This window comes from Girardinichthys multiradiatus, chromosome 3, assembly GCF_021462225.1.
Source record: "Girardinichthys multiradiatus isolate DD_20200921_A chromosome 3, DD_fGirMul_XY1, whole genome shotgun sequence".
In the NCBI taxonomy this organism is placed as follows: domain Eukaryota; kingdom Metazoa; phylum Chordata; class Actinopteri; order Cyprinodontiformes; family Goodeidae; genus Girardinichthys; species Girardinichthys multiradiatus.
This window is the reverse complement of record NC_061796.1, coordinates 31713714-31729088: the sequence shown is the minus strand read 5'-3', so window position 1 is coordinate 31729088 and position 15375 is coordinate 31713714. Positions and strand designations below refer to the sequence as shown.

At 38.6% G+C, this 15375-nt stretch overlaps 1 protein-coding gene across 1 annotated transcript; it reads right to left on the bottom strand.

The window, feature by feature from the left end:
* Positions 1-771: 771 nt before the first annotated feature.
* On the bottom strand, positions 772-13577 carry znf384b (zinc finger protein 384 b). The gene is made up of 11 exons (XM_047361920.1): positions 13419-13577; positions 10546-10613; positions 10222-10450; positions 9711-9824; positions 8139-8293; positions 7964-8055; positions 7178-7402; positions 2549-2716; positions 2371-2449; positions 2117-2275; positions 772-1972 (listed from the first exon to the last, which is right to left on the bottom strand). The coding sequence occupies exons 2-11, from the start codon at positions 10609-10611 to the stop codon at positions 1589-1591; spliced, it is 1671 nt and encodes a 556-aa protein (XP_047217876.1). The 5' UTR covers positions 10612-10613; positions 13419-13577; the 3' UTR covers positions 772-1588.
* Positions 13578-15375: the final 1798 nt, after the last annotated feature.

The following is a 15375-nucleotide window of genomic DNA, read 5'->3' as shown; positions in this document are numbered from 1 at the left end:
GTTTTAAGTGGCAATTTTAAAAGGATAAAAATGCTTTTGTTTTCAAAAATTTTTACAAGTGTTATATTCATTTTAAATATCCGGAAAGAATTCCCTTCTCTTCAAAATATTGTTGGTTTCTTAAATACATAGAACAAAAATGTTGAATCAACTACAGTTTGACATTCAAACAGAAGGACTTTCTTCCTATCCAATATAAATATTTTGGATGTTTATAATTCCTTCTTCAACAATGTCACATCTCCCATTCCAGATGTTTACAGATGCTCTTCCTCTGATGAAGAGATACTAATTTCTAAAAGATTCTAGAAATTTCAAATTCCAATATCAATAATGTTGTTGTTGCTTTATATTAAAATGAATCCTATCAAGGTCTTTGTAGATACTGAATATTTATTGATAAGTTGTAGTAAAAAAAAGACTGCTGCTAGTCATTTGGTTCAGAGACAGCTCTTTAAAGTCACAAAAAAAACAGTTTCAGGCAATGATTTTCTCGAGGGAAAAAGGTGGACTGGTCCACCACGATACATGGAGATCCTTCTGTCTACTAATGTATTCTCGGTCCTTCCCTGATCCTGTAACCTTAGGGAAGCCAGTGAATGAATTAAAAAGATACTTTCACAATTATAATAGTGAATACTTGAATTCTTCCTTAGTGGGTATTATAAAGTTTTTCCACAAGAACAAAATTAGCCAGAACATTAGGTATCGATTCCAGTAAACCTTTGCAAATAACTGCATCACTCAAGTAAAATGAGACAAAAAAAATCAAACATTTCATATTCTTTATTATATTTAAGCATAAAGAGAATTATTATAAACATAGTTATTGTGGAAGTATTATAGCAAGAGCACGTTTGGATAACAATACACACATACACACAACATAGTAAACTTGATTACATGACAGCTGAAGTATCTCGTTTCTTCAAAGGTCATGTGAAGCTGCAAACAAATCCCTCTTTTAATTCCTTAGATTTTCAATCATACATAATAAGGTGATAGTAGATAACTTTATATACTTGATTGGTTTTTCCTGAAAAAGAATGAACCTTTTAAATCCCTTTTAGGGTTTGAAAGATCAAAAGCATGTATGCTACACCAACAGCAGAGGCAATAACACTGATGTAAAACTGAAAGTCTGTATGAAAGTATAAAAAATTACCTTCACAGTTGACTGCTTATTTCATCTTTGCTATGGTCAAACCTGTGTTTGCTTGGAAGATCGTTTGGTGGTAACAATAAAAAGGAAAAACTCTCTTAGACAGATCCCATCATAAAACCATCACTGTGATGGATTGAAATAGACTTAGTCTTTAAATGCAGTTTTCACTCAGACAGAACAACTAAGCAGGAAGGAAAACAAAGAAAAACACGGGCGAAACAAAAACAAATTAAAAAAGAAACAGTCTTCAGTATAACATGTGAGCATATATTTTGTCCTGTCTGCCTCAACTCATCAATCAGGCACAGTCATATGTTCCAGAGTTTCTATATTATCCTAGTATTGCTTTAATCCTTGACTCTCCATCCTCTGTTTGTCTCGACTTGAATCAAGTACCTCCCAACCACCTTCCTTCCTTCACCTCTAAGAGTTGAGGTGTTCCACCTCAATTGTGGATGCTGACACGGTGAGACAGAGGTCTTTGTGGGACGTAAGGTCAGCGACGCTGACTGGTTTGTACTGGATGTCACCAGCAGATACAGTCTTATATTGATGCAGGTCGAATGGACAAGGCATGCTTTCTGTCTGGGGGTAGCTGTTCTGGCTTTGTCCTTGCTGACCTCCGCCTCCCGCTCCGTTCCCCGCGCCTCCGGGTCGGCGTAACCCTCCGTCCGTGCTCTCCACCCGGCTCTGAGCTCCAGCCTGGCCCTGGGCCTGGCTTTGTTGCGCTGACTGTGCTGCAGAGACTGCAGGAGCAGTCAACTGGTCTGGGTTGTGTTTCTCCATGTGTTTCACCAGATACGTCTCCTGAGATGAAGGGAGGATAGGTAAAGGGGAAAGAGTGGTCACATGACTACACGGAGTTAAGTAGCTGCCAGCTGTCTGATGCCAGTGAGGCGATTCATAGTGTTTCATGTAGAAATGCTCTTCAGAAATGGACATTTGTCTTACTGAGGTATAAGAGCGGTTGCAGAGACCACACGAGTAGATCCTGGCGTGTTTGACTGTGTGTGTAGTCATGTGTGCCTCCAGGCTCGCTGACTCTATGTATCCTTTATTGCAGTGGGGGCACTTGTAGGGCTTGTCTTTGTTGTGTTGACGCCGGTGGGACTGGGAGAAAACCATTAAAAGAGAAAAACAGCTTTAAAAAATGACACATTAAACCTATTCGTTATATACATAAAAGAAATGTGTTTTTTTCACACCTGTAAATTTGAGAGTTGTGTGAAAGATTTCTCACAACCTGGATGGGTGCATTTGTACGGTCGATCCCCGGTGTGAATTCTGGATTAGAAATAAAAGGAAAAACACAAACCCACACATGTACACCAAGTCCTGCAACACACAGGTAAGTGAGAAACTCAAGACGAGAGCTGGACTCACCTGCTGTGCTGCTGAAGGTGACTGAGCTGTCTGAAGCACTTGTCGCAGTACGAGCAGGAGTAAGGTTTCACTCCGGTGTGGATGCGGACATGTTGAGCCAGGTAGCTTGAGTTGGCGAAGGACTTGGTACAGTGTGGACACTTGTGGGGTTTTGACTCTGTGTGGTTCCTGATGAGGACAGACAGGAAGGTGAAAGAGATAAAAAAAAAAATATTTACAAAGAAAAAAAACTATCGTCAGCTCTGGTTTTCAATTCACTTTCAGAAATGTGTCAGAAAATCAGACCAACTAAACTATAATTTAAACAATAAAGAATGTAATAAAATAAATTAACAAATTGTTCTTTTTTTCAAAAATAATGCTGTAGCACTGATCTAAAGTATTTAAACTGAATGCAGTGGTTTGAACAAAATACATTAACTGTAAAATATTAGAAAGTCACTTTTAGTTAAAATGTATGTAAAAAATTATAATAAAAAATAAATAAAAGATGAGTAAATAGATGGACAAACAAATGGATGGATGAATGGATGGACTAATGGATAAATAGATAAACAGACATGAAAGATAGATGGATGGGAAAACAAATGGATAGATGGAAGGAGAGACAGGCAAACCGTTGGACAGACTTATAGATAGATAAACAAAGATGAATGATAGATGGACGAATAGATGGAGGGAGGGATGGACAAACCAATGGTTAGATTAATGATAGATGAACAAAGAGATGAACTATAGATGGATGGATCGACAACCAGATGGATGGATGGCATAATTAAACAGTTAAATGGTGATGCTGCTAATAAAAAGTATAAATTAGACATTCCCATTAGGTTCAGCCAGTTGGTTTTAGATGGAGAAAGGTGGAAAAGACAACCATCTTAAACGGCAGCAAACACAAAACTTTTGCAACAATTACAACACACCTGATAAAGTCATTCATGTTTCCAAAGAAGGTCTGTTTTATTTAAACAAAACAATGCCAATATACATTCTGCTACATTTTAACAGCGAAGCTTTAATAGCAAACGTTTTAGGTGTTACATTACTCTTCCTTCATTCCAGACCTGTCACACATTAGAGCATTATGCCATGAAAACTATGACAAAAAAGGGCTCCAAAACACCGGAGCAGCTAAACCTTTTACGCTCTGAATAAGCTGAAAACTGTTTCTTTTAAATGGAGATGATGCAACAGAGTGGCAAACGGGACTCTGCCCCAAACTGGTTTTATACCAGTTTCAGCAAAACATGTAAGAGGACAAGATGTTTGATTATGGTCAGTAAAATGTAGTGTTTGTTCCACCCAAATCATGCCTTTTGCAAGGTCACATTCTTCTGGGAAAAGTTTTACAAACAGATGAGCTCAGATCAACATGCATTCAGAAATGATTTGATGAAGGGACCTGAGGTTGGTCAAAATACACAAAGAATGAAGCAAACAACTTCTAAACACTGATCAACGTCTAATTTAACAAGAATAATATGAAAAAACTAAGCAAACAAAACATAAATTAGGAAGCCTAACAGCTCATAATATAAAAGGTTGAGAAGAACACTGAGGGAGTCAGCCAATCTTGCTATTTCACGTGTTTGTGAATGTGTGCGTCTATGGATGCGGCAGAGGAAATGACAGAACGTGCAGAGAAACAGAGAAAAACACATTAAAGCAAATAAGGGAAGAAATACCCGATGCGGTGCAAACAGAATGCAGCGAAGCAATATGTGTGCACAAACATAAAGGCAGAAAGAAAACAAGAAAGTAAATATCATGACTGAATTATTGCAACACAACGCTGTACATTTCAAATGTGCTCTCTGATTATTGTATGAATTATGTAAAATCTTGTTAGCAGGCAGAGCTGCAACCAGAAAGGTCTGATCTGAAATCGGATTTTCTGAAAAGGTCACTGGATGGATGTAGAAGCATGTAATATGCATCTGCACATCATTCTCCTGCCGTCTCAATGAAGGAGAGGAGGACAGGAGCCTGGCCTCCAGGAGGCACTCGGCATGACAGGTTAACAGGACAGGGGCAAAGACGTGGACAAATTTGTTGGTACCCTTACAGCTTATTTAAACGATGCTTCATTTCCCTTCAGAAATGACTTAAATAAAAGTAATTATTATACAGTGCCTTAAGTATGTGATAGAGTAACTAAAACAGAAAATATTTGTTGTGATTTTTCAAAGATAATAGCATGGACAAATTTGTCTAGGAGGCCTTTCATCAGTCATTCAGCCTACTTAAAGGGCGCAAGCATGCTACAGATTAGTTTGGTCATGTGTGCGCTGCACTGAAGATGAACCACACAAAGCAAAGACAAGAAGCTGCCTGAGGAGCTCAGAAAGACGATTGTATAGGTGCATCTCAGTAAATTAAAAGGTCATTGAGAAAATAATTTATTTCAGTTATTTTAATTCAAATAGTGAAAGTCGTTTGGCTTCATTATGCACACAGCCATATACTGCAAACAGTTATTTTAGTTAATTCTGATATTTATGGCTTACAGCTAATGAAAATCTGAAACTCCATAAAAAACCAGTCAGTGACAATCTCCACTAGGAGGTTGAGCTACAGAAGGTCACTGCTAAAGAAGATGGCTGTTCACTGAGTGTTGTATCCACACTAAATAATGAAAAGTTAAGCGACAGGAAGCGTCCCATTCTTTGTGTTAGCTGGGCTAAGGAGAACAAGGACCGGACTGTTGCTCAATAATTCAAATTATTTTTTTCAGATGAAAGCAAATTTTGTAATTTATTGGAAATCAAGGTCCCAGAGACAGAAGGAAGAGTAAGGAGGAACAGAATCTAAGTTTCTTGAAATCCAGTGTGAAGTTTCCACAGTCAGTGAAGATCTGGGGTGCAATGTCATCTGCTGGTGTTGGTCCACTGTGTCTTCTAAAGTCAACTGTCAAAGCTGGTATCTACCAGGAAGGTTTAGAGTACTACAAGCTTCCCCCCGCTGAGGAGCTCAATGGAGATGCTGCCCACAATGCCAAAGGTACTAAAAGCTGGTTCAATGACCATGATGTTACTGTGATTGATTGACCTTAACCCCACAGAGAATACATGGGGTTAAGGTCAAGAGGAAGATGAGAGAAGGCAAATCAAACAATGCTAAAGACCCGAAGACCGCTATCAAAGCAACCTATTACACCTCAGCAGAACCATAGGCTGATCCATGTTACGTTGCATTGATGTAGTAATTCATGCTAAAGTAGCTCCAGCCAAGTATTGTGTGCAAATACTGTGCACTAAATTGGACAAACGTTTCAGTAGGTTGAAATTTCTCCAATAAAAATCCAATTTATATTTTCAAAGAAACTTAATGTTGGGTTTTTATTAGATATAAGCCATATTCATCAAAATCAACAAATAAAACCTGAAATATATCACTGTTACTGTCTATATAAAGATAATACATGAGCTTCACATTTTGAATTGAAATATTGAAATAAATTAGCGTTTCGTTGACCTACTGAGATGCACCTACAGATATCCATGTTAGAATTAAAGGCTACAATACCATCTCCACACAGCTGAATGCTCCTTTGATCACAGTTACACATCATATTAAAAAGTTATGGTTAATGAGATGTAGCCAACGTCCCAGAAGAAAGTGTGAATGATAAAAAAGCCAAGGAAACCAAAACTCTAAGGTCACGGTAAATCAATTCCTGATACGTTCATAATATGAGCTACAACAACATTTAATTTCCCTTTGGGATTAATAAAGTATTTTTGAATTGAATTGAATCACACCATTCGCTGCATTCTGAACCATAATGGCCTTCATGGAAGAAGATCCTGAGGGCTCCAATACTGAGAAATACACCTAAAGGCCTAACAGGTCAAGGGTTTTAGGGAGAATATCCTTCAGTTCTCTGAGACAAAACGGGAGCTTTTTGGCAAATCATATCACAGCTTTACATTCACAGAAAACACTACCCACTGTGAAAGATGGAGGGAGCTTGGTTTAGTTTTGGGACAGCTTAGCTGCATCTGACACAAGGAACCTTAAATCTGTTCAGCTCACAGTGATGTCCCAACATTACTAAGGCATCTTGGAGCAAAACATCCAGCCAAGGGTCAGAAAGCACAACTTCAGGTCATGGCTCCTCCAACAGAATCATGACCCAAAATATACAGTTAAATGCATGGCCGGGGGAGGGAATAACACCGTGGTATTCTTTAAAGAACCTCAGTGACCCCAGATCTAAATCCTACAGAAGGTCCACAGAAAGATCTGAAAATTACAGTGTGTAGTTAGTACCCTTCAAACCTGAGACAGCGTGGACTGTTTGCTCAGGAGGAGAAGGCAAAACTACCTGTTTGCAAATGCAGAGATCTCTTGTTGGAAGCAATTTCTGCAATGAAATGTTAAAATGGAGGTACCATCTTTTTTTGTCCATGCAATTTTCCTTTGTTTTAATAATATAAAGTATTACACTGAATCAACAATAAACAGACAGTCTGATTTGTGTTACATATGGAGTAAAAAATAAGGGACCTCATCAAACATTTGTCAGTTTCAAGTTGTTTCAGAGGAAGGGTAGCAACTAATTTTTCTGCGTCTGCAATACGGGGGAGAGGAAGGAAGAGGGAGGAAGGGCAGGGTCTGCAGTACCGTGTGTGCTGCTGTAAGTGACTGAGCTGCCTGAAAGATTTCTGGCAGTAGGAGCAGGTGTAAGGCTTGGCCCCGCTGTGGATGCGGATGTGCTGGGCCAGGTAGCTCGAGTTGGCGAACGACTTGGCGCAGTGAGGACACTTGTGAGGTTTGGCCTCTGTGTGCGACTTGGAGTGGATCTGCATGTCAGACTTACTGAAGAAGGTCGCCGCACACATCCGGCACCTACAGGCAGGGAGACACAGAAATGGGAGGCCGGGATGGAGGAAGGAGAACCAAAACAAGGGGCAACAAAACCAGAGAAGAAGAAAAGAAATGAGAGAAGATGGGATGGGGAAGAGGGTTCAGGAGAGGGGAGATAGGAGGAGGAGGAAAAGGAACGGTGAGTCAGATAATTAAGATATAGGAGAAAATAAATTATAAAAGAATACCCAGAAGACAGAAGTGGGTTAACAAATGTTACACTACCAGACAACACAGAAAGATGTTAAAGCGAAAATTTAGTAAAAAACAGAAACGGAAAAGTCTACAGATACAACAGAGGAAGAAGCAAGGCTAACGTGCAGCATGTGCAGAAGCAAAGAGGACCTACAGAGCAGAGGTGTGTTTGTCTTTTAAAATAAATGATCAAGCATCTGCAACAAAGACTCCTGTCCTGCCAAAACATGCAGAAAAGAATGTTTAGAAGTGCCACTATGCATGTTTGTTTCTGTGTCAGCAGCACCTAGGTCATCTATACAGCCAGAGCGAGGACGCACAGCAGATGCTTTTTACTTGAAACCGTACCTGTATGTCTTTGTGGAGTCTTTATGCCCATGTTCTTCGTCTTCATTAGACAGTTCATATGGATCTCCAGTATGATGCTGCAAAGATGACACCTTTCCAAAACAACAACAGAAAGTTTGCAAACTTTTGTTTTTGTCAGCTAAAACTTCCCATTTTCCTCTAGCTATTGTTTTACCTGTCCACCAGGTGTCAGGTGTGTCAGTATTAGTGTGTCATTTACGGGTCCTCCCAGAGTTGTAATTCTAGACAGCATCGACTTCTTTTTTCTCCCTCGTTTGGAGGGTGATGGCATCACGACTACGTGGGACATTCCATCTCCTTCTTTCTTGTCTACAACAAGATAGGAACTTCATCTTAGAAAGGAAGAACCCTCTTAAAAAGAAATGCATCTTTTTGAAATCTTTTTAAGAGTTATTCTCATCTCAAGTTTTGATGTTTTTATTTCTAAAATTAATTATGGGTCATTGTAACAACTGTCTCACTGACCATTGCATTTCTAAGGAGCTTTTTCCTTTAAGTAAAGAATTATAATAATCCAATACTGTAGCAGATGATATGTTATCTCGAGCTGATGTTCAGGTCATGTCAACTCACAGGCGCAATAGATACTGCACATGTGGACCACTGCTACAGAATTTACATAACTGCTACTCAAATGTTGCAGTATTGACCCAATGAGACAGTTACAATCTCATGCAATGCAATGCATACTCTCTGTCTGCACTGATGAAGACTCAAGCACCTCAGCATGCTGAACTCTTGACCTTGTAGACAGTGTACAGAGTGATAAAACATTCAGCCCAAGATGGTCAGGCAATCATAAAAAAACAACAAAAAAACAAAAACAAATGAGAAGGTGATGGTGCAAAAAAGAAAAAAACATATCCACATAATTTGTTTTAAGTTATGCTAATGTACATGATATAAGAGTTTGACCGTAGCTTTACTTTGACAAATTCTAGTTTATATATAAGTAGTTTTTACTGTTTGACAAATAAGACTTAGTATCAAGAAAGGCAAAATGTGGCTGCTTGGACTGTACAAATTGCTGACCCCCGCCTTAAACTTGCAATTCAGGTGAGCCTGAACCAAAGTAAAAATGCAGCCCAATTGTTTGAATGTTACTAGACTGACTTGTACCTACGACTTGCTCCTAGATTTTTTGCATGTGAAGCAGATAGCTGAGATCTAATCATTCAGAACAAGCTTTAAAGAGAGGTGTGAACACTCATACTTTTAAGCTGTATCTGAATCAGATGGCATCCATGTGCTGTTCATACTAGACCTATTTTCCATAACCTGTTTTCTATGATGCAACAAGCCTTTTTTCCTTCTTAGCCCAAGAACTTATTTCACTAAGCAAATATATGAAAGTGTTATAGTTCTGACTTGAGTCATGAAAAAATATTGGTAGTCAATGTGGGTCACTTACACACATTACTTTTGGTCTTAGTGTTTGCAAAACAAAACATGATCAAGAACCTTGCAAAAATATTTAAACCCTCCTGAACTTTTTTACATTAATACTACAGATTTTAATGTATTTTATAGAGATAATACTGTTTGGTGGACCAACACAATGTATTTTAGAACTGTACAGTGGAATGCAATGGTTACTTGAGAAAATTACAGAAAATTGTGGTGTGCATTATTATTCACCCCTTTGTACTCAGATGCCCTTAAATCTAATCCAATCAACTGCACTGAGTTAATCTCAGTATAATTAGTGGGTGGGACTATTTTTCACCTGTAGAATGAAGCGCTGAAACAATCATGGTGGTCGCCGGATGACCGGAGACTAACGACTGAGAGGAAGTGGGAGAGACCAGCGTTCCCTGAGGTGTAGTGATTACCAGACCAGCTGCACGGAGAGAGACAAAGTATTATAGGCTGATATAAATGTACCATGAAATGCATATTTAATGTGTTCTGCTGAGCCTGGAAGTGTTAAAACAGAATTACAAAAAGAGTATGCAAAAAGTAAAGAGCTGCTGAATGATTCCTGAGAAGCCTCCCTGTGGTTGTGAAATAAAAAGAGACACACAGATGTTCATTTTACCCTCAGGCTATCCTATTGGCAACATTTGTTCTCATCAACTGAATCATTTAATGCTCTGCTGTTATGAATCCACGGTAAACTCCGGAGTTGCTCCGTTTAGAAACCATCTTCTGCATCATCACACATTACGTCCACCGTTTCAGCTGGTAAAACTGAAAGAGCTGGCCCTAAAGGCTCCTGTAGGCAGAAACAAGAGTACCTGCTGTCATGATGCCCGTAGGGGGGACAGGTAACACTGTGATGTTCTGGGTGCTGTGCGGAGGGTGGAGGTGTGGTGCACCGCCGGCCTGCCCGCCTCCATCTGTCTTGGCTCCAGGACTTGGGATAGTAAGAAGAGTTGTCTGGTAGTGGGAAGCCGATGATGGAGAGAATGAGACATTCTTCTCCTGGTGCTCCTTCACCTTGTTCAGAAACATGGCATTCTCAAGCTGCCAGGAGACAGGATAGGAGAATAATGTTGTCATGCTCTAGTGAGGAGTTGTTAAATATTTTGGTTTATGTCAATCCTAAATGCAGCTTATACCTGTGCGGGCACAGTGGGGACAGGAGACCAGAAATATGATGAATTAAAAGGAGAGTCTTCCATCATTTCTGCAAGAACAAAAAAAAAAAACACAACAGCAAATTATAAGGTTAATAGACCTGCAAAATAAGATAAAGAGACAATGAAACTCAACCTGAAATGATCTAAATGTTCTGGGAACCCACTTCTATCCACATTAAGGAGGCTTAGGTTGGCGGCAGAGCTGAGGATGACGATTAAGATATGTTCTGAATGAAAGGATTAGGGGGGATCCAACCAGTTCTTTCAGCACCAGGCTTGATTCAGTTCATGTCACTCATTTTTACAGTCGTCTATTCTAACAGGACAAAACCGATTCAGTCTGTCCTACGCCTGCTGGCTGTGATAAGTGCAAGCCTGTCGGATGAATTTATTATTTGTAGAGCACCATATAGAAGCTTTTGTATTTTGTTTGCTGCTAATAATACATACGGTAATAAAAACAGTCCCCTGCACTTCTTTGTCTTAAATTTGAAACAGGTTGTTGCAAGTTTTAGAAGTTGTAGAAGCCTTGAAAGAAATATTTGAACATGTGATTCCAACCCGGAGAGTAACTGTAGCAGATGGGGCAGGACTTCGATAACCTCAGTGACCAGAAAAAAGTTGTAAACAGTCTTAACTTCACTTTTAACATTATCACAACGGTACCACAAAATATCGTGATAAGATTTTAAGTACATATTGCACAATATCAGAAAATATATTTAATTGCCATACTATTGCTGAAAATTGCAATTTCAATTACAAATAACCCCCATTTTCAGGACACTTTTCCTTCTCTATCATCTATGACGTCCTCACCACTCCCTATAAGCTTTAGCTTGTCAGCTATAAGATACACACCAGGTTTCACCATTAAAGGCATTTAGACTCCATCCAACTGGCCAAATATATTAAGACATGAAACATTGTATCCTCCTAAATATTGCATCTAAGCTTTCCTTCCAAACATTGATTTTGTAATGACGACAGTGATTTTATACATTGCGCAGCTCTAATTAATATCAGCGATAAATCCACTTGGGACACTTCATGTAGTTGGTCAGATGCATGTACTTTTTTTCACCAATGTTCTGTTGTGTTAACAAAAACGTACATTTAGGAATAATTAGTGTGCCTCAGTTTATATTACAGAATATTACTCTTTTATTTAAACGATTAAAGTCTCATCTGACCAAAGCAGACATTCAAAGTTAAACTCCCGGTAGAGATTAGCAAAATCCAAATGTTTACGTCTGTGAATGCGGCAAAGGGAAGGGTTTTTTTCTGGCATACCTCCCAAATATGTAGCTGGAATCCAATGGTTGCTACAGAGAGTTGGTGACTCCAAGATGGCAATTTGTGGTGCAGTTCTCTAACAGTGAGCTTTGTGGAAATATATGTCACCTCCCCTACCAACCCTTCCGGTTTGTGTGGTGTCAAAAAAAAAAACCCTCATCCTGCCTAGTGGTCGGGCTTTAGAGAAATGGTTAAGGCTGCATAATATATTGCGAATATACCATTATTGCAATATCAGTGTGTGTAATATTTACATCACAATTGACTGTCTGGAGTACAATAATTGCTGCCATATATATTCTATGTGTTATGAACTTGCAAAAAGTTGAATGTTGCTAAATAAATATTTTCACCTTACAGATTTCTTTTGTTTTTTATTTTTTGTCCCACTTAAATGTTTCAGATCAAGATGACATGAGTTTAACCAAATGCAGTTTTCAAATGATCATTATTAAAAGGAAAAAAAAGCTTTCCAAACCCATATAGCCTCAAGCAAAAAAAGTTATTGCTTTGTAAAAACTGGTTGTGCCACCTTTGGTAGCAACAACTGCCATCAATCTTTTCCTGTAACTGGCAACGAGCCGAGGTTGGAATTTTGGCTGGCTCTTCTTTACAGAATTGTTTTATTTCAGATGCATTCAAGGGTGTTCAAGAATGACCGTCTGTTTAGGGTCACATTAAATTGGACACTATTAAAGCAACATAGGTTAAGGTAATTCAACAATTTTAACTGTAGTAGACTTTGCCGTCTAAATAACAGTTCAGGATGGCAGAGCTAAACCAGAGCAGCACCCTAAAACAAAGAAAGTAAAATGCATCTAATTTAAATTAAACATATTTTTCCCATGAGTAATTTATCTCCACCATCATTGAGAACATCTTCAGCAAGAAAATCCAAAAGATGGGGATTTTGGGGTCCCTGAGAGCCCTTGTCTATGATTTCACAGAGTGCCCAGCTCTGTAATATAGAGTAAACAGACTGAAAGATGGTTGTTAATGTAGCTTGAAAAGGCAAATACTTCTTGGTAGCCAGTTCTATTGGCAGGTAGGTATAGGTGTTTCCTACACTTTGATCAATTCACAAATTGCTCCCATATTAGTATTTTGGGATCTTAGAATAAGTGGCTATAAATCTTCTAGGTTAGTAGCAAACTTGTTTAATACCAGCTACTGACAGTTTGCTGTAAGCTAGTAGTATGAAATGAGCTAACAACACTAGCTTGTATAAAGTGCTACATAGCGGGTCTAATAAGTAATGCTGGAGCTCAGAAGCATGACTCCATTCGGGCCCAGTAGGTGTTGTAGTTGCTCAGGCCCACCGTGCTGAATAACTGCAGCTAGCAGACAACGTGTCTGAGTGGCCCCCCTATTTGGTACAAACAAAAACATAACAACCAAAAAAAAAAAAAAAAAAAAAACCTAAAGGATAAAAAAAACCGAAAAAAACCCCAGACCATCCTCACAGACTTCCGGCTGCGGCGGAGAGGCGGCGGCAGCACAGTCAGACACATTTAGGGGAAATTACAAACGACGGCAAAGAGAACATCAACGTTTACCGGTCCAGGCGGCTCCGTTTTCCAGTCTGAAACTCCAAATAGTCCGAACAATATGGGCCCGGGGTCCAACTTTGTCAAAATTCCTGTAAATCAGTGAAGTTTCCTCCCCCTTTCTGTCTTACTATTTTTTTCCTTTTTTTCTACGCTTAGCTAGCTGCTTCTTCTGAGCTTCACTTCCTCTCCGAAACGGTCGTTAGACAAAAGGAGCCTGTCTGTGTTGATGTCATATCCGGTTTCTGACGGACGTTTGATTAAAACATGTAACATATTCTCCCTTAGCGGGCTGGTGGTTTCAGCAGCAGTTTTAGTGCCATTTTGGTCCGTTTTTAATCAAAACGAACTTTATTACTTTCATTTTGCTGCATTCAAACATCAGATTGTGAGGAAAGAAGCGGAACGTGATGCCTTCACGCTACGTTACACGAATAGGAGGTAATTAATAGCAATCAATTATCCATCTCTTTGGATAAAGTGATTACAGTACAAACAGAACAACAGGAAAAAAGGTAGTTGTAAAAGATCACACTGTATAGAAATAGATTTAATAAAAATGTTCATTTAAAATACAAGAAAATGATTAATTCTGTAAATCCCGTAATCTACAATGACAGCGTCCTTTCCGATTGAGATTTCTGAACATAAAGTGCACCTAAACTGTAGTTAGGTTTAACGATACTCCATAATTCAGTGTCATTTACTCTTCATATTTCCCCACATTTGCACATGTATTTATTAGTCCTACATACAGCTGCAAAAATATTCGTAGCCCTTGGTCCTTTTTCACATTTTCTCACGATACAGACAAAAACCTTCACGTATTTTATCAGGATTTTATGTGTCTGGCCCTCACAAAGTAGTGCATACATATGAAATGGAGGAGAAATCATGCACGGTTTTATAATCTTGCTGTAGCCGTCTTAGCCAGGACCCTCTAGTAAAATAGATTTGTTTTTCCTAGAGTGTTCCTGGTTAAAAAATATATTTTTTTAATGGTAATCTTAAACGCGTTGGGTGGAAGTGTATTGACCCCCTCATAGGTAATGCCCCTAAATAAATTTCTGAAGCACCTTAATTAGTAAATGGAGTTCACCTGTGTGTAATTTAATCTCAGTATAAATCCAATTAGGTGATCAAAACCAACTAAAGCAATACAGGTTGAGTTGGAAGAAATGCCTTTAGACCTAAAAAGAGATAAACTCATGCTTAAATACTGGTGCTTTTTACGTGGTTCTGGGAATGAAAACCCTGTCAGGAGTGTTATTCAGGAATGTTGGGAATATAATTATTTTAAAGGTAATGGTTTTTGGCTAAATCAGAGAAATATAAAATAGCGAATCAATGGTTTGACTCCTGTAAACCTATTAGTGATATCCACATCTGGTTGTTTTCAAAAACTGAGATAGATTTAAATATGATGAAACTAAAGGAGTGGGCAGGAAAAGGAGAGTAGGAAAGGATTTCTGGCAAATCAGTAAATAAGAAGCAAATATTACAGTTATTTAGACATTTATACAGGCGGGTCCAAGGATGAAGAAGATAAGGTAGGAATTGGAATATACATACCAACAATGAATATAAGCGTTGGGAAAAGATTACCTGAAAAGGTGTCAGCATATACAGCCAAGATGATGGCGTGGGTTAAAGAAGTAAGATGGACACGAGTGGTGTGTTGATTCTCTAGAGTTCAAAATATGAAATCTAACAGAGTAGATTTAATGCTAGAAACCCATCAAAGTTTATTTAGATTACAGAGGCTTCAAATGGATATAATATTTTGTTGGGTACCTGTCCATGTAGGTATAAAGGGAATGAGGAAGCAGACAAAATAGCTAAAAGATAAATCAGAACAAAATAATATTAATACCTTTTGGAAAAGAAGAAACTAAGACAATAATCAAAAAAGAAATAATGAAGAAATGGCAGGACAGGTGGGACATGGATAAAAGTTGAAGGAAAT